A 27,311-nucleotide genomic window follows, 5' to 3' on the forward strand; every position below is an offset into this window, starting at 1 on the left:
TTACCGGAAACAAGCAAGTTTTTTGTAGGAATTATGAAATCTTCGGTCAGAACTACTAATGCTGGCGTTCCACAAGGGTCAGTATTGGGTCATCTACTTTTAATCCGATATTGAAATGACATATCATATAACCTAGAAAGTCTTATTATGTTCTGGTCGGTCGCCTTTGGAAATTGAAACTACATTTGTATGTAAAATGAATAATGACTTAGTTAGAATTCAAAATTGGGCAGAAACATGGCTGGCGAAATTCAGCCTTCTGAAAACGGAAAGCCTTACTGATTTAAAATAATTAACATGAGCATGTTGTAGATATAAGATTTAATAATGTAGATGTAGAATTTGTTGATAACCATAAACACCTAGGAGTTACTTAATATGTAAATTGCAGATGGTTCACTCATATTGACAACATTTGTAAACAGGTATCAAAACAGGTAAGTATCCTCCGTAAGCTCAAATATATTTTTAACAGGCCAAATCTAATTAAAATGTACAAGTCTTATATTCTGCCATTATTTGGATTTTGACTTTAAACATAGTTTTTGGCCAAAATAGAGACGAAGGATTAGACATAAGTGATTGTCAACTTATAGACGCCCTCTCCCATCATACAAATACATTACATGAAAACATTTAAATAGGCACAAACATATAGAATATCTAACATAGACACAGGTCCGCAATAAAGAGTACAAGAATATACATATCAAAATCTATTGCTGGATTTGATGTAGTTTTTGCACATGTCGGGACATAAGAGAGTTTAGGTCTACAGAAAGATCTGAATTTCCAAACAAGAGAAGTTCTAAATCCAAAACCAACCTCAGGCATTTAAACTTTGAACATTTTAATTTTTCTAATTCATCCAATTTGCATTCAGAGAAAAGGTGAAAGGCATTTTCGCAAGGATGTTCAAAGGTACTAAACGGATCAGTATAAGCATTAACTCGATACAGATCATATTTGAGAATACTATATTTGTGCCTAAATATAGTATGTAAAATATTTAGTGTAAACTTTATTTTATGATCATAAATTGAAATTGTACATACATGTATACATTATGAAGGATTCAGAAACAAGTACTTGGTACTTGTGTAAATATGTCTCCTTGTGTTTATAGATAGCTAAGGAAACAGTTCTGACAATATTTAACTTTCTTTCACCATAACTGTAGTAGGTAGGTGGAGATGGCGGTACATTTGAGTTTATAGAGTTTTTTTTAATAAATTCAGGGAAGGCAACGATCGTACAGATAGATCGTACAGATAGATCGTACAGGTAGATCGTATAGATAGATCGTACAGATAGAGCGTACAGATAGATCGTACAGATAGATCGTACAGATAGATCTAACAAGTTCCAATTACGAATAGAGGAAGGTATAAACGAGAGATTTGTTAGAGAAAGCCCAAAAGGAGGAACTCGATAATCACTGTTATTTCTAAGAGCACATCGGTTATTTTATGCAACAGTAGGTGAAAGGAGGTAGGCCCGGACATAGCATATTATGCATTTTATATAAACGTTGGAGTTTTTTTACGTTTTCGACGATTAGAAACAGTATCTGAGCCAGTTTCCAAATGTAGATCTTCTATACACGCATACGAGGGAAGGCCTGTTATGATACGGGCAGCTTCCCTTAGAGATTTCTCTAACAGTTCAGTTTCAAATTAAGTACAAACATACTTCACACGCATATTCTTAAACTGGCAAAATAAAATATTTCTAAATTTGTAAAAAAAACTATTTCGATTGAGCAAAAATTTCAATCTTCTTAATACATTTATTTTCTTCATAACCGAACTGTATATGGAATTTATATGATCCCCTCACTTGGCGCTTGCAGTAAAATAGATTCCAAACTGCCTATGGCTATCAGAAAAATTTAATCATTTCCATCAAATATCAACTATAAAGATAACTTTACCTATGTCAGTAGAGTTTGAGATAAAAATTACCTCACTTTGGTCTAGCTCAAAAGTTAACCAACCACGTTTTAGACCACATGTTTAGAGATTAAAGAGTCCTATTTAAACAGTTTGAATTTCAAGACATGATGATAAAGACGTATCATCAGCAGCTTAGTTAATGACATCAGCAACAGTATTATGATGTTAATTAAAAACAAAAGTGGACCAATAATAGACCTTGAGGAACCGCTGCTAAATTCAAACCTAAATGTGAATAAGAACTATTTGAATACTGTTGCGGGGTTTTGGATTGGTGTTCTCTCGGTGATGCAGACAAATTGTAACTTCACTTAGAAATAGCAAGAATAAGTACTGGATTACCATCTTTTGCTAGCAGACTTTCATTATATTCTGAAAGTGGTTTGGAACCGATCCCTGCGCTTATTAATCCACTGAGCCTTTCACTGCGTATATGCTAATTTATTCGCAGTGAGAGTTTACTAAGCTGAAGAAGGGAGATATGTAAATATTTAACCATATGTACGTAATGTGAAATGGTACTTATGCTATTATTATATGGCCGATAGCAATGAGTAATGACAGTAATAAAAAGAAAGATTGATACAGATTTACAACATTTAATAAGACATGAAACTTCAACACCATTTACATATAATTTCATTTAGCTACAATGGTCAGATGTATTGAATCTGACGTCTACTTACTGCATAACGTTCATGTTTTCCATATTCACATAATGACGACATTTCAATAAAAACATACATTTTAAAATTGGAATCAAATCTACGTCTACCAATACGAGTGCGCTCTAACGCGATAGAATAACGCAGTATCTCGTTCCAGATCTCGCCCGTGTGTCTTTGTTAAGCTCTCGGACACTCATTGAAAAAAACTTACCTATATAGGCCGGTAAACATACCTTTATCGGTCAGGTGTGAGTTACGTAACATAATTTGGGTCACTTTAGTTAATTAATATTTCATGATATTACTTTATCAGGTAAGTCAATAATGGTAATTCAATGAACGATCTGGACAAACCAATCCATCATTTTGTGATATCGATATATATGTCCATGTAACCCTCTAGTAAAGTACAGAATGGAATACCAGAGAAATAAAATATTCCCTTACGTTACATTTAATACGAATTTCATATTTCTATGTTAAAGGTGTCGCCGACAAAGATAAATTATTACCTATGTTTTACACAATACGAAAAGTTACAAAATCTCCTTTTTATCTCTGTGTTTCATACGTAACTTTCGGTCGTAAAGGGCTTATTTAAGGTCAATATTTGTTGGGTTTTTTTTTTTTTTTTTTTTGTTTTTGTTTTTTTTTTTTTTTTTTTTGTTTTTGTTTTTTTTTTTTTTTTTTTTTGCTTTTGTATTAATCAAATATATCTATTTAAGTATACTTTGGGCGCCATTTTACGATAATGTTTTGTGAGAAGAGTGACGTAGCATCTTTAATCAGACACGAATAGATAAGGTTGATTTAAAACTACGTACCTGGCGGTAATTTTGAATGGATCAACGTTACATCAGGAATCCCACAAGGCTCAGTACTAGGACCTCTGATGTTTGTAATTTACATAAATGACCTCCCTGGAGCGGTTAACTTCGATGTCTTATTATTTACAGACGATGCGAAAATATTTAGAATAATAGAAAACGAATAGGACAGTTTAGAACTTCAGAAAGATCTTGATACTATGTGTAAGTGAGGCGACACCTGGTTACTCAAAAATTCATCCGGGAAAGTGTAAAGATATGAGGATAGGCAGGAGAGGAAATACATGTCACAATTAACCAGTTCATTCTCCCAACGGAGTTCAGAGGTCAAACCAAGAAAATGACATCGGTGTAATTATAGACTGATCTCGCATTTGATGAACAGATATCCGAGAAATTAAAAAAAAAAAAGAAAAAAGAAAAAAAGAAAAACAAGCTCTCTATTTGCACTTCTTAGGAGAACATTTCAATGCATGGAATTTAAAGTCCTTCATTCCACTTTTTAAATGTTTAGTAAGACCGCAGCTCGACTATGATAGTTCTGTGTGGGCACCACACCTACAAAAACAATCTGATATAATAGAGGGTGTTCAAAGGAGAGAGAGACAAATTGTATACCAGGAATGAAGAACCTAACCTACAGTGAGAGGCTGGAGAAACTAAAGCTTCCAACGCTGGCCTTTAGGAATCAGAGGAGAGATATGACTGAACTATACAAAATAACAAGTCAGATTTATGATAAGGAATGTTTCACTGCCATATCACTCTGGAAAGATGCATCCGATCGCCACAGCTGTAGAGGACACACAAAAAGAATATTCCCTAAACGAGTAACTACCATGGTAAGAAATAAATATTTTTCGATCAGAACGGTTACGATTTGAACTGACAGAACATGTAGCGTCAGCAATAAATATCAATTCTTTTAAAAATAAGTTGGACAACCCCTGGAAAGATCAAGATCTTTATTTCAATTATAAAACTTCAGTCAGAACATAGAAAACAATATACATGCAACCAGCAGTGGCGAAGCTAGACCTGTTTTGATGTGTACGCAGATGTGGTGCCGCAGAACTGGTTGTGAAGTTGAAGCCGAAGGTGTTGGTTGGTTGGTGGGGTTAATGGACGGGATATGCCCCCTTACCGCTAGGGGGTCTGGGGGCATATCCAGACAATCAAAGCTTCAGGATTTTTTTTTTATTATTTAAATATGTACGCACTTGCGTACCCGCGTACAGGAAGTTACGCCCCTGACCAGATACAGTATATAATATATTGATCTATTATGTATCTATTGTGAGTCTGGGGAACAGCTGTATGCGACAGTTTGATTCATGTTTATATAAAATATCTCGTGGCAGTATGATAAAGGGTTGCATAAATATTTCCGATAAATACCGCAAAAGAAGTTAGACACATTTAAAAATTTAAGAAGTTCTAATACACGAGGCCATTGGTATTCTCTTTATTTCCTCCAATGATAATGATGATTTCAACAACAGAATATTTACAATGAAACTTGAAATACCTAATTTAGTATAAAAAGCGCATTCACGTTTAAATGTGAAAGAAATATTCCTCCGTTTCATATTCCATATCCCTACATTTATCATATGGGTCAACGAAGTAATATAAACGGTAATTTTCATGGTAACACTGGATCCTTGCGAACGTATGTCTGCAGTATACGAATTACTTGAAAGGTTAATATGAGGCTAAGAAGTATTTATAAAAGTATGGACAATGAAAATGTAAAATTTTCTAAGCAATCCGGCCCTTTATCAAGACACAGAGAATACAAATACAATCACATGATATATTAACAGTACTAGAAAATACAATAAGATACAGTAAGTATATATAGTACTTGTAGTTGGAAAAACAACCGTGAACTCTTCGACTAGCGTACATGTACAGAGCCATGGTCTATGATGGAACGCTATGTGACCAACGACGGAGACATTTAAAAATATCATGACGTGAAGATGCCGAAGTTTAAACATACGTTTCGCCCCAAATTTAATTTCCGATACACATATAAAATACAAGATCATACAGACATTATATTTTAAAATCATTCAGAATATAAATTACCTTGCCACATGTACACACCTTCACGATTTCAAAACGATATAAACAGTATTTCATAAAAGATACTACATATGTATTTGAAAAAAATACTATGTATATTTTCATGATAACCTATATATTTCGTTCAAAATGAAAAAATAGGCGAGTTCCTGTGATATATTGAATTTAGATAAGTTTTCTTGCATAAACGACACACTAAAAGATTGGACGTAAGTTATCACAACTTATCAAAGTCCTTTCCGTAATACAATTATACATATGGAAAACTTAGCCATGGCCTAATGGTAACAAGCGTATCATAATTCTAATATAGTATCTTAAACAGACCAAACGAAGAACAGGTAAAAGGAAAAAAGGAAGGATAAGGAAAGAGAGAGAAAGAAGGATATTGTAGGTGAAATAAGAATACATTGTAAAAGTTTACGGGTGCCTGTCATTGTCGCAACCCACGTATAATTTCGAAAATCTTATTTATTTATTTATTTATTTATTTATTTATTTAACGGGTTTTACGTCCGCTATTACGGCCTTACGGCCTTTCAGCTGACGAGAACAGATAGGAAATTGAGTAGAGTAGGTACAGTATGGAGTAAAAGGAAAGAATGGGAAAGAGGAGAGGGAAGTCGTTAAGTTGTGAATATTTTTTAGAGACCTAGCACTGTTTAGTAGTAACTACGCCTACCCTAGTGGAGATGGAGGGAGAACGTTGAAAACCCTATCCTGTCGATTTGGTTTATATAGTTTTTTAAGTCCTTATACACACCTATTAAATGTTTGAATATTGAATATTAACCTAAAATACCTTGAAAATCTTACGGATTTCTTATTAATAAGGTATTACGAAATTCCCCCGGGGGTGTGAGGTTGAGTGTCGGTGTCACCACGCAATTTGTAATAACGACACAATTTGTAATAATGACACAGTTTTGTAATAACGACACAATTTTATAATGGCGACACAATTTTGTAATAACGACACAATTTGTAATAACGACACAATTTGTAATAACGACAATTTGTAATAACGACACAATTTGTAACAAAAATATCAAAGTTACATTTACCGTATAAATTGGCACAAGACGCAAAGATAATCTTTAATCTGTACATGTTTCAACCTAATTTTATTTCTTAGAATATTTATTTGTTACTTATAATGACATTTTAAAAGTTATTACAAATTGCGTCGTTATTACAAATATCCTAACCGTGGGCGTAACCCCAATTAACGGTAACTTACGTGACTGGATAAAATCACAGTTTAATTGTGGTAATTCCCAAATATAGCCAGAGACACTATCGGTAAAATAATGTCGTTTTATTAACAAAATAATTTCCCACTAAAAAATCACACCTGGGGGAACGTAATGTAAACACAAAACTTGTTCTAAACCGTGATTGGTTTTATCCTGGTCAAGGGAACGTAACTCTTGAATGACTCAATTTGTTGAGTTCATTAATAGCATACGATATATATGTGTGTGTGTGTGTGTGTGTGTGTGTGTGTGTGTGTGTGGGTGTGTGTGTGTGTGTGTGTGTGTGTGTGTGTGTGTGTACGAAATATGGACCCCCACAGCTTTAAAATATTATACACGGCTTTAGTAAGACCTTACATCGAGTATGCGGTCCAAGTCTGGTGTCCTCATCTGGCGAAACATATAGAAACAATGTTCAACGTCGAGCAACAAAACAAGTTCCTGGTCTATCTAATCTCTCATACCCTGAACGTCTGTAAAAACTGTCACTACCAACGTCGGCATATAGACGGTCTCGTGGAGACATGATTGAGGTCTATAACATCATCTCCGGAAAATATGCCGGGGAAGTCGCAAAATTGTTTTCCGTAAATGTAGGGCCAATCACTCACGGACATAACTTTAAAATACATAAAAGATTCTAAAGATAAATGTCAGAAAATATTTTTTCAGGCAGAGAATTGTGGATATGTGGAATAGTTTCCTATTTGATGTTGTAAATGCCATATCAATTAAACAATTCGAATATAAACTTGATGAATATTGGAAAAATCAGTCACAAAAGTACTGTTTTAAAGAGAAAATCAAGCTGTGAATTAAACAATAATTTATTATTTCAATAACTTTATTACGAGGATGTAAATCCTGTACATATTTTTTATATGCTGTCAGAATAAATCTATGTATCTATGAAATAACCTATATCCGCACAGGCTCTTCTTGTCAATTTAGGTAAATTTACTTCTAGACATTTCACCTTTGTAATTCTGATTGCAGATCCCTTAAATTATCCATAAGATGACTACTTTCAAGAGCTAATTAGTTTTCTTCATAATAAAATCATTTACCTTCTTAAAGGAAATCGTTTTGAATCATTTTTGTTACATATTTCATTTTTTTTAAACCCAAACTGGTCTAAATTTATCTGACAGTATTGATGCGCGTGTTCTAGAGATGATTGGATTATCAATATACAAAAATTGTATACAGAAATGATCGATTTCATGTTCTTCAATAGGACAATCATGTTCTGTTTTAAAGACTAATTACAAGATATTTTTTTTTAATATCTCGTGTATCTTTAGGACAGTTGTAACGTTTTATTCTATCTGAATAGTTACACTATAAAGTAAGATTACTTGGCAGAATTTCATTAGACATCGCAATAGCATATTTAGCTACAGTCACAGATTTAGTGCCACACGAACAGAAATTATATTAATATACAATCGGGCGTTACGTGACAATATGCCTCTTTACAGCCGAAAGCGTTACACATCATCATTAAATCATGGTTCTACACGGGTGGACCTGTAAAGATTAAATAACATGTCGATTTTGCAAAGTAATGTGGCTGACTCCAGGTAAATAACAATAACGTATAATAATTATCAATTAGTAACTAATTAGATAGAAATTGATTCCGCAATCAACGGTGGCTCCAACATGTGGTTCGATAATTACCTTCTATAAAAAGGGAGGTAACTTGCTCTGGCGTTAGTTGCTGGTTGAACTCTCCAGGAAAAAGGTGAGAAGGTTGTCCAGTCTCCAAGTCTAACCAGCTTCGGAAGGGAAGATCCTTGACACGACTTCAGGTAAATTAGGCACAATTGTTTTTGATAGGTCCCGGGGAAAAATTACTCAAATATGGGCAAACTTACAACTTTCACTCTGTTTTTTGTTGTTGTTTTTTTTTGCATTTTTTACTTTTTTCTCTCTCTTCTTTATGTATTTTATTGTCGCTTGAGAGGGTTTTCGTGCTATTTTGTCTGTACCGAAGAAATTATTATCGTCAAATCACTGTCGGAATTTAGTTTTAACGTAAATTATATTACATCAAGTGCCGCTGATTCAAGCCTTTTTAACTTGTATAACAGACACACAAATGTAACTAGATATATGCAAAATAATTGATATAATATTGCACCATACTGAAATCTTGATCGTCATTGGTACTATGGATTAAACAAAGAATAGGAAATCCAGAGAGGAAATGTAAAAATTAATTCAGCATTAATGTTAATTTCTTTTCTTTTTTTTTTTTTTTTAATTGGGGTATGAAAAAAGACTTTGTTTGCAAACCGTATGAAACCGCGTACCCCTATGAAACTAAAACATAATTGACATCAACGGTTATATTTATCTTTTTGAGTTTTGAAATTAAAACATGTTTTGTGTACAATTTAACTGATCTTATAAGGGATTCTTTTTCACAAATCAATACGCAACGGCAATGACCTTATTGTGACGTCACGTTTTTCGCGACGTTTTCGGATTTTTTTTCATAGAGGTATATAAAAAAATCTTAACCAATCAGAAAGCCCCATTCTGTGTTACAAACAATGGAAAAATAATATATTATAATAATATGAATCTATTCCACTTTTATAACAATCGTTGCGTGTTGTGTCTGATAGTGAAATGAAATATATTTTAGAAAACTTAAATTTTATTACATCTACTTGTATTTAAATACTTCTACAGGTTTCTATTTTTTTTCTCTCTATAATACTAATCATAAGCAGACGCCTGTGTTTATCATATATGAATTTATCAGACAGTAAATATTAACAAATAGAAAAACAGATATTTCTTCAATTTTCTCACGAGACTAACACGATACAAATATCTTTTCTTTAACTTACAGAATGGAGTTAATACCGGTTGTCGTCATGGCTGCCTTCCTGGCTACTCTAGGACAATCCCAGTTTACACCTACATGTAAGTTATCTTAAAATTACTAAATACCTACCTTATATATATATATATATATATATATACTTAAGACCAGCACTGCGTCATTGAAACGTTCTTTTTTAAGAACGCCGATGTGGCGCAGCGGTGTAAGCTGCGGGTATTTCTGGCTAGGCGGTTGGGTGCCGTAGATCATGAGTTCGAGGCCCGGTCAGGGCACGAGTCAAAAAGTTGTCTTCCTTCGTCATTTGTGTTGCTAAGTTATATATCTATTTATTACCACAATGTATCATATACACTATGTGTTGGTGATCCGAAGATATAGATTTGAATTTTCTGTCGTAATTGTACCGAGAGAAATATATACTTAAGTATATATATATGTATGCATAGTAACCACAAACTGTAGTAGAGAAGTAAATTACATGTCATATTACAATTAATCGGTGGAGACTACCAACATGCTGATATATTCGTTGTCTCCCCTTATCATGCAAGTTATCTCCCCTTTCGAACGTAAGAAAGCTTAGTTTGAACATAATTTTACCATCGAGTTCTCCGGCCAAGGTCTTGCTGTAAGTTTGGTATCCCTGAAAAATAAAGTACCTGCTAGAAGTTTGAGAATGTTCTGATGAAGTAAATTATAACTTTAAATCCTTTTAGCTTCATGTTTTGCTACTACTTAGTTTTCTCCCTTGTAATAAGAGAGTTATCTCCCCTTTCAGTGACGGTCGACAGTTGTACAGCAAGCAAGCTCAGGCTGACGTTAGAGAACGCCGCGGACGGCGGGATCATCTACATCCAGGGACAGACATCCGCTTGTAAACAGACAACCAGTTCTTCGTCTACCGTACACGAGTTCGACTTCGCCTCATGTGGTATATCGTGGGTACGTAACACTCATTCTCAAATGTTGTGTATGCAGGTTGTTAGCCCGAGTTTCCTCTGGCCCTGACACCATGTCTGATGTAGGGCCAGAACGCACTACTATATGAAAACGTGGAATTCTCCGACACCGTTTGGTGTCGCTAAGATTTTGGTGCAAACACAATAAACTCGGGCGTGACATAACACCTACCTTACATATATGGATAAATCAAATATTTATTTACCTAAAAACACCAATTTAGTCCCAAATCGGTGTTACATTCCGTCTGAATAGACCCTCGTTTTACGCTGGGTCAAAATTTCACATTGTTACCAGATCACATAATTGTAGGTAATCTAATCCATGTGTACCTGAGTTATTCCCCTTCGTTGTAATACCTTTTGTTTGAAAGATAAATTTTGAATTCAGATAAAATCTTGGAACACGAAAGACGTTAGGGGTTTTGCTTGATGATATGTAACGAAAAGCGAGTTCCCCATATCTCTCAACATTACACAAATACGATTATTAATGTCATTTGAAACTATATATTGAGAATGAGTGTTCCGGTCTCAAAACAAAAGATGATAAAAGTGAACGAGTTTGATATAAAATATAAGTCTACATGAAAATGTTATATTGTAGGGATATATACATGTAGGCTTAGCTACAAAGAGATATCGCTCCTTTAAAACAATGCTTTTCATTCTCAAATAAGATAACCAGTATTTTTAGGTAGATTTGAATTTGATCTGTTTGTTTGTTTAGTTGCTGCAACGTGAACAGCTAGGTTCAATTTGATGCAGGGTTTCCTTGTAGTAGTTGGTGACTACCTCACTGAACAACATACGAGAGGCAAGTGGCATGCCATCCAGGGCAATTAGGGTAAAGTGTCTTCCCTAAGGACAAAACCACGACAGCACAGACTGGTCTGTTTCTCAGCTTCCCGTGAAACTGACACGGGTTGGAAGCGTCGTACAACGCACCGTGTTACATTTCAGGCGCTCTAACCAGCTAAGCTGTCGCGGCCTGTGAGTTCGGTCTAAGTTCTTACTAAATAAGTCACTTTTCTCCTCAATAAAGAAACATTGTTTAAGATTACCAAATAAAGATGTGGTGACCTATCGCGGACATCTGTCATTGTTTTTATTAAGAAATGTAGGATAAATAAAAAAAGTTATATAAAGTAGATACTGTAAACGTATATATTTTAGTGGGAATCTTATTTTAGAGATTTTAGAGCAGGAAGAATTTCGCTAAATTATGATTGAGCTAATAGTAGGTTATCTACAACGTCACTCAGCGTCTACCACAATAATATCGGCTTGAATAAAAGGGAAACCTAGCCAAGACTGGAAGTATAATTTCGCGTATGCAAATAAAGTGTACCGGTGACATCCGGGACCCGGTGATGTGACGTCATTCGATCATTGATGACGTCAATAACAATTGCAGCTTGGTCAAAGTTCGAATTCTTGACCAATCAAAAGACCGGAAGGTCATATACCACTAGTGGTATATAACATATATTTATCCAACAGTCGGCATACTTATAAAATGGCTTCAGAGTGGAATAACACAGCGTATTGTGGTAGAAATAGAGGTTACACAACGAGTGGTTGTTGGATATGGAATTTCCGGGACCCGGTGATATGACGTCATTAGATTATTGATGACGTCAATAACAATTGCAGCTTGGGTCAAAGTTCACCGTGTTAGCCAATCAAAATGCGTACAGAGTTTATACCACGTGTGGTATAAACAGATTGTTAATCAACAGCTGTAATGATTAACTGATGGTCCGAGAGTTGAATAACACAGGGTATTGTGGTAGAAATACTCTTATCTCCTTAGAGAAGAACAAGCTTAAATATTGCAATAACAAAAAAAATCTCAAATTTGTGTTTCATGGAACTTCATGTTGAGGATATGTGGTAATATTGATACGCCACTTCTCTTAAACACGAAGAAACAGCCAAAGAAAAATAAATGTGTTGGTTTCTTTAAAAAGATACCGTTATTTCCGGTTTACAGGCGAGTTCGTTTAAGATGATCGTCCAGAAGAAGGCGCTGTATCAGACCGGGGACGACAAACAGATCCCTATCATGTGTATCATGGATCTCGCAGACCTGACTGTCGCCAACAATGTCAACGCCTTGTAAGCCAATCAGCATAAACCACTCTAAATTATGCAAATTAGCTCGCTCTCGTATCACTTCACTCCACATGGCGCTCATTTCAGCCAATAATATTACGCGTTGTAAATTATGTAGATGTTCTTAGCCCCCTGATTCACTTCAACCTTCTAATCATTTAAAATAAATTTTAAAAGATTAAAAGAATATTGATTATTCATGCCTCGTGTTTCTGGAACTGTACTACAGAATATACCTGGTTAAATGTTCTCTTTGAAACCAGTTTCCATGTTGATAGAATTAATTTGCAGTTTTACATTTACTATACTTTAATTTCATCAACGATCTTTAAGATTCATGTATTAGTTCACCTATGACCTTTAACCCCTTATACGTCACGTGCCTTTTTTGTCTTCCAGGGACAAAGATGACGACAACGGTCAGAATTTGACCGTGAAGCCGACAGCTTCCATGAAGTTGTACCGATCTGGAATCGACATCGACATCGGCAGCAGCGTCCAGCTTACAGACTCCCTTACGATGAGCATCGAACTGGACGCCGAGTTCCGGGGTAGGTAGCCCGGATATCTTTTCAGTTAGAACTTTAATGTAGGTGGCCCGGATGTAACACATTCTGAGTACCGATCTAGTTAGTCTGGAATGTCTCATTGTTACAGTGTAAAATGGATTGTGGATATTAAGACTATATAATTTAATCTTGTTTGTAACAAGCATTTTCATTGGCTTAAAAATTATCTTATAAGCTCATAACGTAAAGAATTACGTCGCCGTTTATAACGTCGCTTTTCATTGGAGGATGAAGCAGCGTAATGATTTGCAAAAGAAAGGAGTCCATCAATAAAGATAATTTTTGCAGGGTATAATATGAAACTATTAGGATAATCGTTGATATATTTGTAATGTTATGAAGTTATAAAACAAACAAAAACAGAGGGCTCTCTCATCATATTTAGAGTACACGATTATTTTTTTTTTCATACCTCCATTACATTAAAAATATATTAAAGTAAATTCTTCAATTGTAAAAGTTATACCGGCTCATACTGATTACGCTTGTTGGTTCGGATGGAAGTGGTCGAAGGCTCTTACTGTGGGAGGAACCCGGAATATCCGGGAAAACCCACGTGGTCGCGAAGGTGATCCGATATCTTTTAACGTCCGATCAGATAATTGAATACCGACCTCTTAGCATTCGGATCATCCTCGGGTGTATTTTGAGTTCCGGATAACCTCTTAGGTGAAAGACAAGTACGTTGCCGCCCGACAACCTATTATGAATATTTATTTGATAGTTAACTATTACCACTGTATGAAATAAATATGGTCTTTATTTCGATAACTCTCTTAGTTCTATGATTTCTGCTTTAATCTTACAACCATATCCAATTTGCGCATTTACGGGACACCTTGAGTGATTTAATGACGTGTTTATATATTTGTATTGATATTATATAAATAGGTTATTAAATATTATCTATATTAAGGGACACCTTGAGTGATTTGATGACGTTTTTTATAATTGACAGCTGACTTTGACATCATCGCTAAGGACTGTACCGCATCAACTATAACGATCGTAAATTCCGCGTAAGTTTTGATTTTTGTCAAAAAGTAACCGGTGAATTTTTCCTGTGCTAATCAAGCCATTAGAAAAATATTTAGAAAGTCCTTCATATATATATATATGGTCAGAAGCAAAGAATGCAAAAACATTTTTTTTTTTTTTTTTGCATTCTTTTGTTCTGACCAAAATCAAGCCATTAGGAAATTATTTAGAAAGTTCTTCATATAATTTTGTGCATGCTTTGGCTCTGACCAAATTCCTTTCGCCACGGATACGAGACCCCCCTCCCCGTCAATTTGAGTGACAATTATATTCCTTTTTTTCTGTATCTTATCCAAGACATTATTTTTCAATATTATATGCACGTATCAGTATCGATCGCAGGTAAGGAAAAAACTTCCCATGAATGGTCTCAGACAATATGGATCCGAAAAAAACTACCCATGAATAGTCTCAGACAATATGGATCCGAAAAAAACTACCCATGAATGGTCTCAGACAATATGGATCCGAAAGAGTTCAGAGCAATTGTTGAAACAAAATTAAAAAGTTATGTCACAAACACTTAAAAAAATAAAATATTTAATGAAAAGGAGGGAAATTATTTTGAATGTTGTTATTTGTCGACAGGTGTGCTACCGACGTTGACCTGTTTCCGGATTTCACCAAGCCTGAACAGGGCTACCTTGTCGGCAGTTTCGGGACCTTCCGAACGACCGACCTCAACGGGGGATCTGTTGCCATGACATTCTCGTGCACTTTGACCGTGTGTGCAAATATGTGTTCCCCGGTATGCGGTTTTTTTTTATATCTTTGATCTCACCTTTTCATGATTTGAGTACACATTCAGGGATTATATCACTGAACAAATTGAGTTAATGCAATTATTCTTTGACCCAGCAAGAACATTAAGGGCAAATGTTGGGACAAAAACACCATATTATTGCTTAATTGTACACCACTGAAGAAACTTGACGGACGGACGCACCAATGAACCTTAAAACACGTGATTTATAATCATATCTCACTTTTAATTGAAATTTCTACACAGAAAAAACGAAATGTTATTCAACACTTCAATTATACTTACAGACCGCCTGTCCCAGTGGTAACGGTTATGGACGTAAAAAACGAGGAATCTCGAAGAGACAAGCCAACCCCTCTCCCGCCATTGATGACATCAGCGTTGGTACCACCGTTACCATAGCAGCAGAAGAGGTCATCCTTGAAGGTAACGTATCACTATATTATTGTTGATATTTATTCTCATGAATTCAATTCAGGTAACTTACAAGACTGATGTGTATAATGTTCATTCATATGGGATTGGCTATCGGAAATTAGTGATCTTTAACAACTGAAATTTGAGGTTTTTGTTTGTTTGTTGGTTTGTTTTTTGTTGTTTTTTTTTTTTTTTTTTCTCTTCTTCTTCTTTTCTGAATAAAATAGTCTTAATTGAATGAAAAAAACCTTCCTGAACTAAGCTTTTTGTTTTTCAAGTCAAGAGAAGAATTTTATGAGTGTAGAATAGACCGCTGGTTCATTGTGTACTCTACCATTCCGACACATTCACACAGAACAATACCTTTTTATTGTCTTTTTCAAGTCATTGTTAATCAGTAAACATTAAAAACATTTAGATTCTTTCTTTGTTGTAATATATATTGGCCATTATCTAATTCGCGTTTTTTCTTCCTTCACAGCCTCTGAAGACGACACCGATATCTGTATAAATAAGGCAGGATTCGTCGCAGGTATCATCGGCCTTTCATCTTCTCTGCTTATCGCATGTGTCATGGCTATCTTCATGGCTAGGAAACTCCAGACAAAAATGAAAGCTCTCACTTAAGCCAATGGCACTGGCATGGCGTCAGATGCAATGGGATGCAATCTAACCAATATAGCTTACAGAGAAAAATAAATAAAAATATTTATAAACAAGGAAAATGCGTTTCATTATTATCATGATGTTAGAAAAACAGTATTTGACCTATTTGAAGTAAGAAGACAGTTATTTTTAGAATGGTTATGTTAGATTTTTATCCTCGAGGATCGCCGTAACTTGTTTAAAGCAAGATGACAGGTTGGAATGGTTCTGTTAGATTCTAGGCCCCGAGGTTTTCCGTAATCATTGTTTCATTTGAATAGTTACACGATTCAAAATATATTTATTAAATCAACTTTCTTTCGAAATCTAATATTAAAAATTCAAATATTTAAAAATGTAATAAAAAATTTATTGAATTATGGGGCTATCGCATCTCCCAAATTAGATTTTGAAATTTCTCTGGACCTGATTGGGGCCGCGGTGGCCGAGTGGTTAAGGTGTCCCGATACTTTATTACTAGCCCTCCACCTCTGGGTTGCGAGTTCGAAACATACGTGGGGCAGTTGCTAGGTACTGACTGTAGGTCGGTGGTTTTTCTCCGGTATTCCGGCTTTCCTCCACCTCCAAAACCTGACACGTCCTTAAATGACAATGGCTGTTAATAGGACGTTAAACAAAAACAACACCAAATTAGACCTAATTTATTTTCTTCTGTCGCCTCAATGGTATCAGATCTTTATATCCTTATCATCACTGACGAGATCTACAAGGATAAAACAGCTTTCTGTATGATGCTGTTTAATTCAATATTAGCTCTACTGTATTAGCTCAATTTGTAGTTAAAAGTGCTAATATTGGGTTTGTCTTTTTTACACTCTGACATGTAAATTATAAAAACACCTTCTAACATGGTAATTCTTTAAAAGAAAAAGAAACCAAATATCAATAACCGTATCTTAGAAATATTTAGAAAAAATAATGATATACTTTAACATTACACCAAAAAGTTATACATATAACTTCTTCCCCAAAACCACAAGTCTACTTTTGATCAAACTTTGTAGAAATGATCTCCGGCAAATTTGGATGTGAATGTACACTCCAAAGAAGGGGGGGTTGTAATACATGTTCACGAATATGAAATCCATGATCTGCTAAACAACTATATCAAATGAAAACCTTGTTATATCCCTGATGCTGTTCAGTTTACGAAAGAAGTCGTAAAGCTCGACTAGGGTGTATAATTAAAGGGACATTCCGTCGATTGAATAAAGCTTCGGTAGTCAAAATTAAACTTACTGGAAAATATGTATTTTTCCAAGCAGCAAAAGTTACATTTTTTACATTAATATGGCAGTTTTCCTCTCAAGATAAACCAAAGTTCTTCGAGTACTAAATCCTGAAAATTCTTAGATCGACCCGAAGTAGCACGAATTACCGCAAAGACATACGATATTTCTATACAATACGCATATTTCTGTACATTTCCGGTGATGATTTCATTACATGTAGGCACAGACACTCATATAATCATCGTTCGTACATAGATTTCAACAGTAGAAGTTGTGGATATTTCTGATGTCCGAACGAAGGAATGTCCCTTAAAGGGTAAGGCTGTAGCTTGGGTTACTATACTGGTTCATTTCACAGACGCTTGCATAGAAAATGTGATTTTCATTTTTTTTTTATATGGCAGTGGTATGTGTACTCTGTTAAGTACTTGTACCTAACAGAGAACACATACCACTGTCATATAAAAAAAAAAAAAAAATTCTATGCAAGCACCTGTGGTTCATTTCACGACTTACAGGGCTGATTCCCTGAACGCCTACATTTTGAAATAACACCCTACTGGCTATGTTTGTACAGTAATTATAGTCTGTTCTGGTGAAGTCACTTTTGTTACCTGTGTTTTACCTGTGTATGTTACCTGTAATTTTCATTGAATTTCTCATCAAAATCAAATGTCAATATTCAATGAATATACTGCATAAAAATACAATATATTGGAATTAACTATGCACATGATAATTGTCAATACTTATTTAAACAATTTAATAATTAACAAATTAGTATTTATAAATGATTCGTTGAAATTGATATTTATTGATAATTCATTGAGATTAATATTTATTAATAATTCAATGAAATTGATATCATAAAATACCTTTTGATAATTCTATCAATTTCATCAAACTAAAAATTATATCAAATACTTTGCTTTCTTCCTTAATACAAGTTATAATCAAAATGTTCTTTTTTCTCATTTGAACGCCTCTCTGATACCTGATATCTGATAACTGAAGATAATGATGTTGTTAAGTAAAAACCGCTCACTTTACTGAGATCAGTAAAAATGATGAGCTGTGTTAATGTAACCCACGCTACAGATGGTGTGACACTTGGATATTAAAACCGAAGCTACATGTACATGTATGTATCTATATAAACTTCAAAATTATCATCAGGACTTATCATTCCACTGTTTGCACTCATACCGTTATTACCATCTTTGGCTAATACTCAGTTAGACTTTATTAGGAATAGGTTATGAGACAGATGTACACCATCAGCATCGGGACAGACTCTTCACCGTCTTCCCGGGGACCAACATCATATTTAAAGGCATTTTTCCTTGATCATGCTTTGTTCTTGCAGGGGCCGCGGTGGCCGAGTGGTTAAGGTGTACCGACACTTCATCACTAGCCCTCCACCTCTGGCTTGCGAGTTCGAAACCTACGTGGAGCAGTTGCCAGGTACTGACCGTAGGCCGGTGGGTTTTTCTCTGGGTACTCCGGCTTTTCTCCACCTCCAAAACCTGACACGTCCTTAAATGACCCTGGCTGTTAATAGGACGTTAAACAAAAACAACACCAAATTAGACCTAATTTATTTTCTTCTGTCGCCTCAATGGTATCAGATCTTTATATCCTTATCATCACTGACGAGATCTACAAGGATAAAACAGCTTTCTGTATGATGTTATTTAATTCAATATTAGCTCTACTGTATTGGCTTAATTTGTAGTTAAAAGCGTTAATATTGGGGTTTTTTTTTGTTTTTTTTGCTCTCTGACATGTAAATTATAAAAACACACTCTAACATAGAAATTCTTTAAAAGAAAAAGAAACCAAATATCAATAACCGTATCTTAGAAATATTTAGAAAAAATAATGATATACTTTAACATTACACCAAAAAGTTATACATATAACTTCTTCCCCAAAACCACAAGCCTACATTTGATCAAATTTTGTAGAAATGATCTCCGGCAATTTGGATGTGAATGTACACTCCACAGGGGGAGGTTGTAATACATGTTTACGAATAGGAGATCCATGATCTGCTAGACAACTACATTGTATATTAAATGAAAACCTTGTTATATCATTGACGCCGTTCAGTTTACGTAAAGCTCGACTTGGGTGTATACTTTAAGGGACATTCCTTCGATTGAATAAAGTTTAGGTCGTCAACATAAAACTTACTGGAAAATATGTATTTTTTCCAAGCAGTAAAAGTTATATTTTTTACATTAATATGGCAGTTTTCCTCTCAAGATAAACCAAAGTTCTTCGAGTACTAAATCCTGAAAATTCTTAGATCGACCCGAAGTAGCACGAATTACCGCAAAGACATACGATATTTCTATACAATACGCATATTTCTGTACATTTCCGGTGATGATTTCATTACATGTAGGCACAGACACTCATATAATCATCGTTCGTACATAGATTTCAACAGTAGAAGTTGTGGATATTTCTGATGTCCGAACGAAGGAATGTCCCTTAAAGGGTAAGGCTGTAGCTTGGGTTACTATACTGGTTCATTTCACAGACGCTTGCATAGAAAATGTGATTTTCATTTTTTTTTTATATGGCAGTGGTATGTGTACTCTGTTAAGTACTTGTACCTAACAGAGAACACATACCACTGTCATATAAAAAAAAAAAAAAAATTCTATGCAAGCACCTGTGGTTCATTTCACGACTTACAGGGCTGATTCCCTGAACGCCTACATTTTGAAATAACACCCTACTGGCTATGTTTGTACAGTAATTATAGTCTGTTCTGGTGAAGTCACTTTTGTTACCTGTGTTTTACCTGTGTATGTTACCTGTAATTTTCATTGAATTTCTCATCAAAATCAAATGTCAATATTCAATGAATATACTGCATAAAAATACAATATATTGGAATTAACTATGCACATGATAATTGTCAATACTTATTTAAACAATTTAATAATTAACAAATTAGTATTTATAAATGATTCGTTGAAATTGATATTTATTGATAATTCATTGAGATTAATATTTATTAATAATTCAATGAAATTGATATCATAAAATACCTTTTGATAATTCTATCAATTTCATCAAACTAAAAATTATATCAAATACTTTGCTTTCTTCCTTAATACAAGTTATAATCAAAATGTTCTTTTTTCTCATTTGAACGCCTCTCTGATACCTGATATCTGATAACTGAAGATAATGATGTTGTTAAGTAAAAACCGCTCACTTTACTGAGATCAGTAAAAATGATGAGCTGTGTTAATGTAACCCACGCTACAGATGGTGTGACACTTGGATATTAAAACCGAAGCTACATGTACATGTATGTATCTATATAAACTTCAAAATTATCATCAGGACTTATCATTCCACTGTTTGCACTCATACCGTTATTACCATCTTTGGCTAATACTCAGTTAGACTTTATTAGGAATAGGTTATGAGACAGATGTACACCATCAGCATCGGGACAGACTCTTCACCGTCTTCCCGGGGACCAACATCAAGGGATGCTTTTCCATTTCACCCAATGCAACGACGACACAATAGGAGACTGGTTCGCCGCGCAGCTGTATTGCCACTTGTACCACTACACCACGTAGAAGACGTAAGAGGACATCCAGGAAGCTGACCTACACATTGACGTTACGCCATTCACAGACTACGGACAAGGTTGTACTGATGTAACATGGACAAGGTTGTACTGATGTAACAAGGACAAGGTTGTACTGATGTAACATGGACAAGGTTGTACTGATGTAACATGGACAAGGTTGTACTGATGTAACATGGACAGTGCTTTATCGTATTTGTATTGTACTACACTGTGATAATAATTTTGTAGATTTGTTCCAACTGTGTACATGTATACATGTATTTGCATGCCTGTTACAGTTTTCTGTGTATATTCATTGATTTCAATTTTGTCCGTTGTATAACATTATATTATATAAACATAATGTAAGATTCTAATAGTCCTACCAAAATATGTGATATTATATTAACATGTAATATTCTATGATTATAATAGTGATATTTCAAACTGTGTATCTTTAAATTAGCATACATGTACATTTCTAGTGCTCTATATAATTAAGATTCTAATGATGTTATTCCTATCAAAATGTGTAAATTTACATTAACGTGTATAATTGTAGTTCTCAATTTATAATAAAGATTCTGATAATGTCGTTTTCAAATTATGAAAAGATATATTAACTTGCAGAATTCTAATGTTCTTACTTTTTGTATAACTTATCTATATCAATGTGATTAATACTATATTATAGAATTTTTCAAATTGATATGCTTGTGTTTTGGTTTTCTTTAGTTGTCAAATGATTTCTACAGGTAAAATATCTTGGTAAATACAGAACATGTATGAAACAGACTATAATTACCCTCCCTTTGATGTCTCTGCCTATTGTTCTAAATATGTAGGCGTTCAGGGAACACACCACTTACAGTACCCATACTATTATCTTGAGTTAACGACTCTATCTTTAGTGGCATTTTCCTTGATCATGCTTTGTGGCACTATTTTTCTGCACAGTATTACTCCGCCAGTAGATGATTTTAATAACTGACAGTGAATGCACAGATCGCCAATGAACTGCTACATCAGACTTAGCCTGGCAGTTTGATCTGAGGTAACGTCAGCCATATTGACATCGTTTGTTTGTTTTGTTTACTACGTTTATAGCCCAATGAACAGCTAGTGTCATTAGGGGGCGGGGTCTCCTGTAGTAGTTGGTGACTACCTCACTCATCAACATACGTGAGGCCATTCGTACGTCATACAGAGCAATCAGGGTAAAGTGTCTTGTCAAAGATCATAGTCACAACAACACACACCGGCCCGTTTCCAGAGTGGTTAAGGTGTCCCGACACTTTGTCACTAGCCCTCCACCTCTGGGTTGCGAGTTCGAAACCCACGTGGGGACAGTTGCCAGGTACTGACCGTAGGCTGGTGGTTTTTCTCCGGGTACTTCGGCTTTCCTCCACCTCCAAAACTGGGCACGTCCTTAAATGACCCTGGCTGTTAATAGGACGTTAAATAAAACAAACCAAACCCGTTTCTCAGCTTCCCAAGAAACACGAACCGACATGAGTAGGGAGAGTCGAACCACGAACCTCGGATCATTACCTGAGATAATGGCATTCTAACCAAGATATCGTGGCTATCTAGGGCCAGAGGAAACTCGGGCTAAATTCGACCTAGATTTACGGCGGATGTAGTGGATAAAATATAATCTACATTCCTTTCTGTAACATGTCGCCTTTTTGTTTCAAATCTCTACCTGTAAATATCACTAACAAAAGTATTGGGCTTCATATCGGTATGTTCGTTTTGTTCGTTGTTGTTTTATTATTTTATAGAATGAAAAAGATAAATGCAAAAAAAAACAAAAAACAAAAACAAAAAACACAAAACTAAAAAACAAATTAAAAACAAAAACACAAAACTAAAAAACAAATTAAAAACAAAAACACAAAACTAAAAACAAAACTAAAAACAAAAAAGGTCAAATGTTTTTAATATAAAAAATTGTCACCAAACATCTCTCAGTAAGGGTTACAGGCACATTTAGGACATCCGTCAGAGCCAAGGAGGTTTCCAGTGGGACAGTAGATCATACACATTACCATGGGGCAGACTGATTGTGGTGTTTTCAATTCCAATGATTGTACCGTTGGTGTCTCTGTTGCTGTTTTCATTGCCGCCAGAGCAGGATCGGGCTCTGTAAGTAAATTAGTTATTATTTTAAGATTAGTAATTATTTTTAGATTAGTAATTATTTTTTAATTTAAATGTTTTTAAATTTAATTATTTTTAAATTTAATTATTTTTAAATTAGTAATTATTTTCAAATGGTACAGAATTTTCACGCCAAGAGGAAAGTAGTCATTATTTTCAAATTGTACAGAATATTCACGCCAAAAATATAGTGTAATTCTTATATTGTACGAAAATGTCACACCAAGAAAAATACTTATAACTTTATATTGTACACAATTTTCACACAAAGAAAAAAATAGTCGTTTTCTAATATTGTACAAAACTGTCACACTAAGTAATCTACTATCAGGTGTAATACGTATACGATAGGTTTTTATCTCCAACACACCACTATGACTGTAAATTGTCCTAATTCTGTCTACTCTTATCGCTAGAGGTACGATGTTTTGTCCACAAAGGCCAGTAGGAACCAAAATTATCTAGGATAACCAGCACAATAACGACATCATAATTCTAAATTAAAATCGATATGGACATCCTTAATTGCATGACGTCATACTTTACCCGCACAAGGGGACATCCTCAGCTACATGACATCATGTTTTACCCGCACAAGGGACATCCTCAATTACATGATGTCATAAACATAACAGCAACACAAGGGAAATTTTTAATTACTTGGCATCATACTCACAACTATACACGGGACATCCTCGATTATATGACGTCATACTTTGCCTACACAAGGGACATCTTCAGTTACATGACGTCATGATTACTACAACTACACATGGACATCCTCAGCTACATGACGTCATGTTTTACCCGCACAAGAGACTTCCTGAATTACATGTCATAATTATTACAGCAACACAAGGGACATCCTTAATTACATGACGTCATACTTTACCAACACAAGGGACATCCTCAATTACATGACGTCATACTTACTGCAACTACACATGTGATATCCTCAATTACATGACGTCATACTCACCGACACAAGGGACATCCCTATTACGTGACGTCATACTTTACCCGCATAAGAGACTTCCTCAATTACATGTCATAATCATTACATCAACACAAGGGACATCCCTAATTACATGCCATTATACTCACAACTGCACAAGAGATATCCTCAATTACATGACGTCATAATTGCCACAACTACACAAGGGACATCTTTAATTGCATGACGTTATACTTACTACGACTACACAAGGAGTACTCTAAAATTACATGATGTCATACTTACTACAATCATACAAGGGACATTCTCAATTACATGACGTCATACTCACTGCAACTACACAGGGACATTCTCAACTACATGTCGTCATGATGACGACAACTACACAATAGACATCCACAACTACATGACGTCATAGTTACTACAACTACACAAGGGAAATCCTCAATAACTTGACGTCATACTTTCTACACAAGGGGTATCCTGGTTACATGACGTCATACTTGTTACAACTACACAATGGAATCCTCGATTACATGACGTCATACTTCAACTACACAATGGGTATCCTGGTCACATTACGTCATACGTGTTACAACTACAATGTCCTCAATTGCATGACGTCATACTTACTACATCTACACAAGGGACATCCTCTGTCGTCCTCCACGTTACCGAACTTACAATATATCATGCACACCGGGCCGCACAGCAAACCGTCGAGGCTTGCTCCTAAATAAACCGGAAGTGAGATTATATTTGAATTGTAAAACCGGAAATAAACATGGGATACAGACAATATAAAGTGAAATATCTTTAATCTGGGTAATATGGAACATGATTGTTAATGTACAGAAAGTTAGATGAAAACTTAAGGATCAATACCTTGCTGAGGATAGTTGTTGTAATATTTGATAAAATACTTTGACTACTGAGATAAAAAAATATATTCAACTCGAAAAATTGAAAAAAACTACAACGCATCAAATACAATGATGAAATTTTGCCTGTGTTTATAGAACTTTATTTCTGATTTTTGTCATGGTTTCATATTTTCCAGTTATTCGTGCCTAGGGTTCTCCGAGTAACCAGCATATGTATGGTCTTCGACTGCCATTTTTACAACACGATAATATAAAACACAGCCGTACCGTAAGAAATGGCTTCACAGAAGTTCTAGGTAACTTGACTTCTGATCAGCATTAACTATAATGCGTTCATTCTTTATCCTAGTTACAGTAATGTATACAGATATTCTTCAAAAATGAAGACAAAGTGTATACGATTTCAACTGCGGCAAATGTATGAGCCCAAAACACTGATCGCTGAAGACAGAAGAAAAAATAAATTTATATATATATATTTTTTTTAGTCGGAGAATGACCTTAGTGTACGTTATAGCCAATAAAAAAAATATATGACGTTTCATTACCAGTGTTTGGACATAATACAATGGCTGGTACTATTATGGGATGGTACTATTATGGGATGGTATCAACGGTAGTGTGGATGTAGCATACATAATGTAAGAGTTCTAACTTACCATACACGCAGGACAGGCCGGCGACCAGGAGAAGGGGTAAAAGTGAGTTCATTTCGATATCTCCGGAATAAGTGGCCGTCGTCAGGTAAGGACCGTCTATTATACACTCTATGTGAACTCTCTAAGGTCAGAGGTAAGTCTGGTACCAATCATTGGTCATCTTAATACGACAAAACCAAACAATTCCTGCAGACCATATTTGTCCTTTTTTCAATCTAATTTGAATTTCTTACAATTACTTCAGATTCCACGTAATTAAGTAGGTTTATGACAATTTGTAAAAATGATTTCTAGAAAGGATATATTTTCCAAATTTACAACAAAACATTAAATCAAGTCTGGGCGTGAATGAAACAAAAGCATTTTTTTTTTTATAATAATAATAAAAACCATATTATGATATTTATAAAATTTATCATAATCAAATCCATTATTTTATTTCAATATAATTTATTCTGAAATGTTTTCCTTTTGAATATTTATGCATGTAAATATCTACTTTTTAAATTTGTTTTATCCAATTAATGACAGAGGGAAAAACTGAAAACAATCAAGAAAGTTTAATGATGGTTGGAGGAATAAAATATGTAAATGTAAACAAAATAGAAAATAAAAATAAATTTATATTAAAAAAGCAATAACCAGCATTAGAACCGAAGGAAAAATATCAACAATATCATGTTTTTATCCTTTGTCTTTAAATGTAAAGTTGACCATACAATAAACGTACAGCTGATGATAAGGTGATCACGTGACCAAAGCTCACACCTGCCAACACCTGGAATATTACATACTTGCAACACTAGTCAGAAAGGTAGGGAAATCACGTGATAGCTATGATAGTACGCAAAAAAGTGTTCGACGTCATAGAGAAACCCCATATCTACGCCTAAATATAGACAGAACGAAATATACTTAGGGTGTTAATTTACTAAAAGCTAGTCTTACAACTCGCCGTACGTGTTTTTGCACGCACGGGCTTCCGCCAATCTTATCAAATTCATTGGCCGTAGCCATCCATTCATTAGACGTGATTTTAAGAAAATTCATTAAAACTGATTTTTTTTTTCAAAGATTGATAGATGATTCCATTGCGATGTTCTTTATCCAGTGATAGTTGCTACGCTCAGTATTCTGAAAGTTGGATGACTGGTTTACCCGTTGTTTTGTTTGTTATTTTGTTGGGTTTTTTTGTTTTTGTTTTTGTTTTTTTGTTGTTGTTGTTGTTGTTGCTGTTTTTGGAGGTGGAGGAAACCCGAAGTACCCGGAGAAAAACCACCGACCTACGGTCAGTACCAGGCAATTGCCCCACGTAGGTTTCGAACTCGCAACCCAGAGGTGAAGGGCTAGTGATAAAGTGTCGGGACACCTTAACCACTCGGCCACCGTGGACCCGTTGGTACAAGAATAAGAGCACGTGCTCTTGAAGAGTCAGCCTATCTGCTTCATCGACAACACCTGCGGTACAAATCTAGGTCAACCCCGGGATAAGTCATAATCTCAAATGGGAGTTAGGGTGCTGACAACGAAGCCAGTCATATCAACAGATATCGAACACACCTGTCGTTCAAAAGGTGATTAGGCTAATCACATTTTAACAACATTGTTCAAATCCTGATATAATAAT

The 27,311-nt window shown here is 34.9% G+C and overlaps 2 protein-coding genes across 2 annotated transcripts; one reads left to right on the forward strand and one right to left on the reverse strand.

Moving 5' to 3' along the window:
* Nucleotides 1-8,495: 8,495 nt before the first annotated feature.
* On the forward strand, nucleotides 8,496-16,240 carry LOC117315629. The gene is made up of 9 exons (XM_033869912.1): nucleotides 8,496-8,611; nucleotides 9,664-9,737; nucleotides 10,436-10,599; nucleotides 12,613-12,737; nucleotides 13,134-13,285; nucleotides 14,262-14,322; nucleotides 14,930-15,089; nucleotides 15,392-15,530; nucleotides 16,003-16,240. The coding sequence occupies exons 2-9, from the start codon at nucleotides 9,665-9,667 to the stop codon at nucleotides 16,146-16,148; spliced, it is 1,020 nt and encodes a 339-aa protein (XP_033725803.1). The 5' UTR covers nucleotides 8,496-8,611; nucleotide 9,664; the 3' UTR covers nucleotides 16,149-16,240.
* A 6,706-nt stretch (nucleotides 16,241-22,946) lies between these two features.
* Nucleotides 22,947-25,801, reverse strand: LOC117315926 (BPTI/Kunitz domain-containing protein 4-like). Its single transcript, XM_033870353.1, has 3 exons — nucleotides 25,685-25,801; nucleotides 24,775-24,873; nucleotides 22,947-23,169 (listed from the first exon to the last, which is right to left on the reverse strand). The coding sequence occupies exons 1-3, from the start codon at nucleotides 25,734-25,736 to the stop codon at nucleotides 22,994-22,996; spliced, it is 327 nt and encodes a 108-aa protein (XP_033726244.1). The 5' UTR covers nucleotides 25,737-25,801; the 3' UTR covers nucleotides 22,947-22,993.
* Between the last annotated feature and the right edge of the window lie 1,510 nt (nucleotides 25,802-27,311).

Source organism: Pecten maximus, chromosome 17 (genome assembly GCF_902652985.1).
Source record: "Pecten maximus chromosome 17, xPecMax1.1, whole genome shotgun sequence".
Classification (NCBI taxonomy): Eukaryota; Metazoa; Mollusca; class Bivalvia; order Pectinida; family Pectinidae; genus Pecten; species Pecten maximus.

Bases quoted from the DNA above. Each gene is read 5' to 3' on its own strand.
- LOC117315629 (XM_033869912.1), top strand. From the start codon at position 9,665: ATGGAGTTAATACCGGTTGTCGTCATGGCTGCCTTCCTGGCTACTCTA. The intron at 10,600-12,612 runs GTACGTAACACT...TCCGGTTTACAG, and splicing joins CCTCATGTGGTATATCGTGG to GCGAGTTCGTTTAAGATGAT. The intron at 15,531-16,002 runs GTAACGTATCAC...CTTCCTTCACAG, and splicing joins AGAAGAGGTCATCCTTGAAG to CCTCTGAAGACGACACCGAT.
- LOC117315926 (XM_033870353.1), bottom strand. From the start codon at position 25,736: ATGAACTCACTTTTACCCCTTCTCCTGGTCGCCGGCCTGTCCTGCGTG. The intron at 24,874-25,684 runs GTAAGTTAGAAC...CGGTTTATTTAG, and splicing joins CGGCCTGTCCTGCGTGTATG to GAGCAAGCCTCGACGGTTTG. The intron at 23,170-24,774 runs GTAAGTATGACG...ATTTACTTACAG, and splicing joins ATGTCCCTTGTGTAGATGTA to AGCCCGATCCTGCTCTGGCG.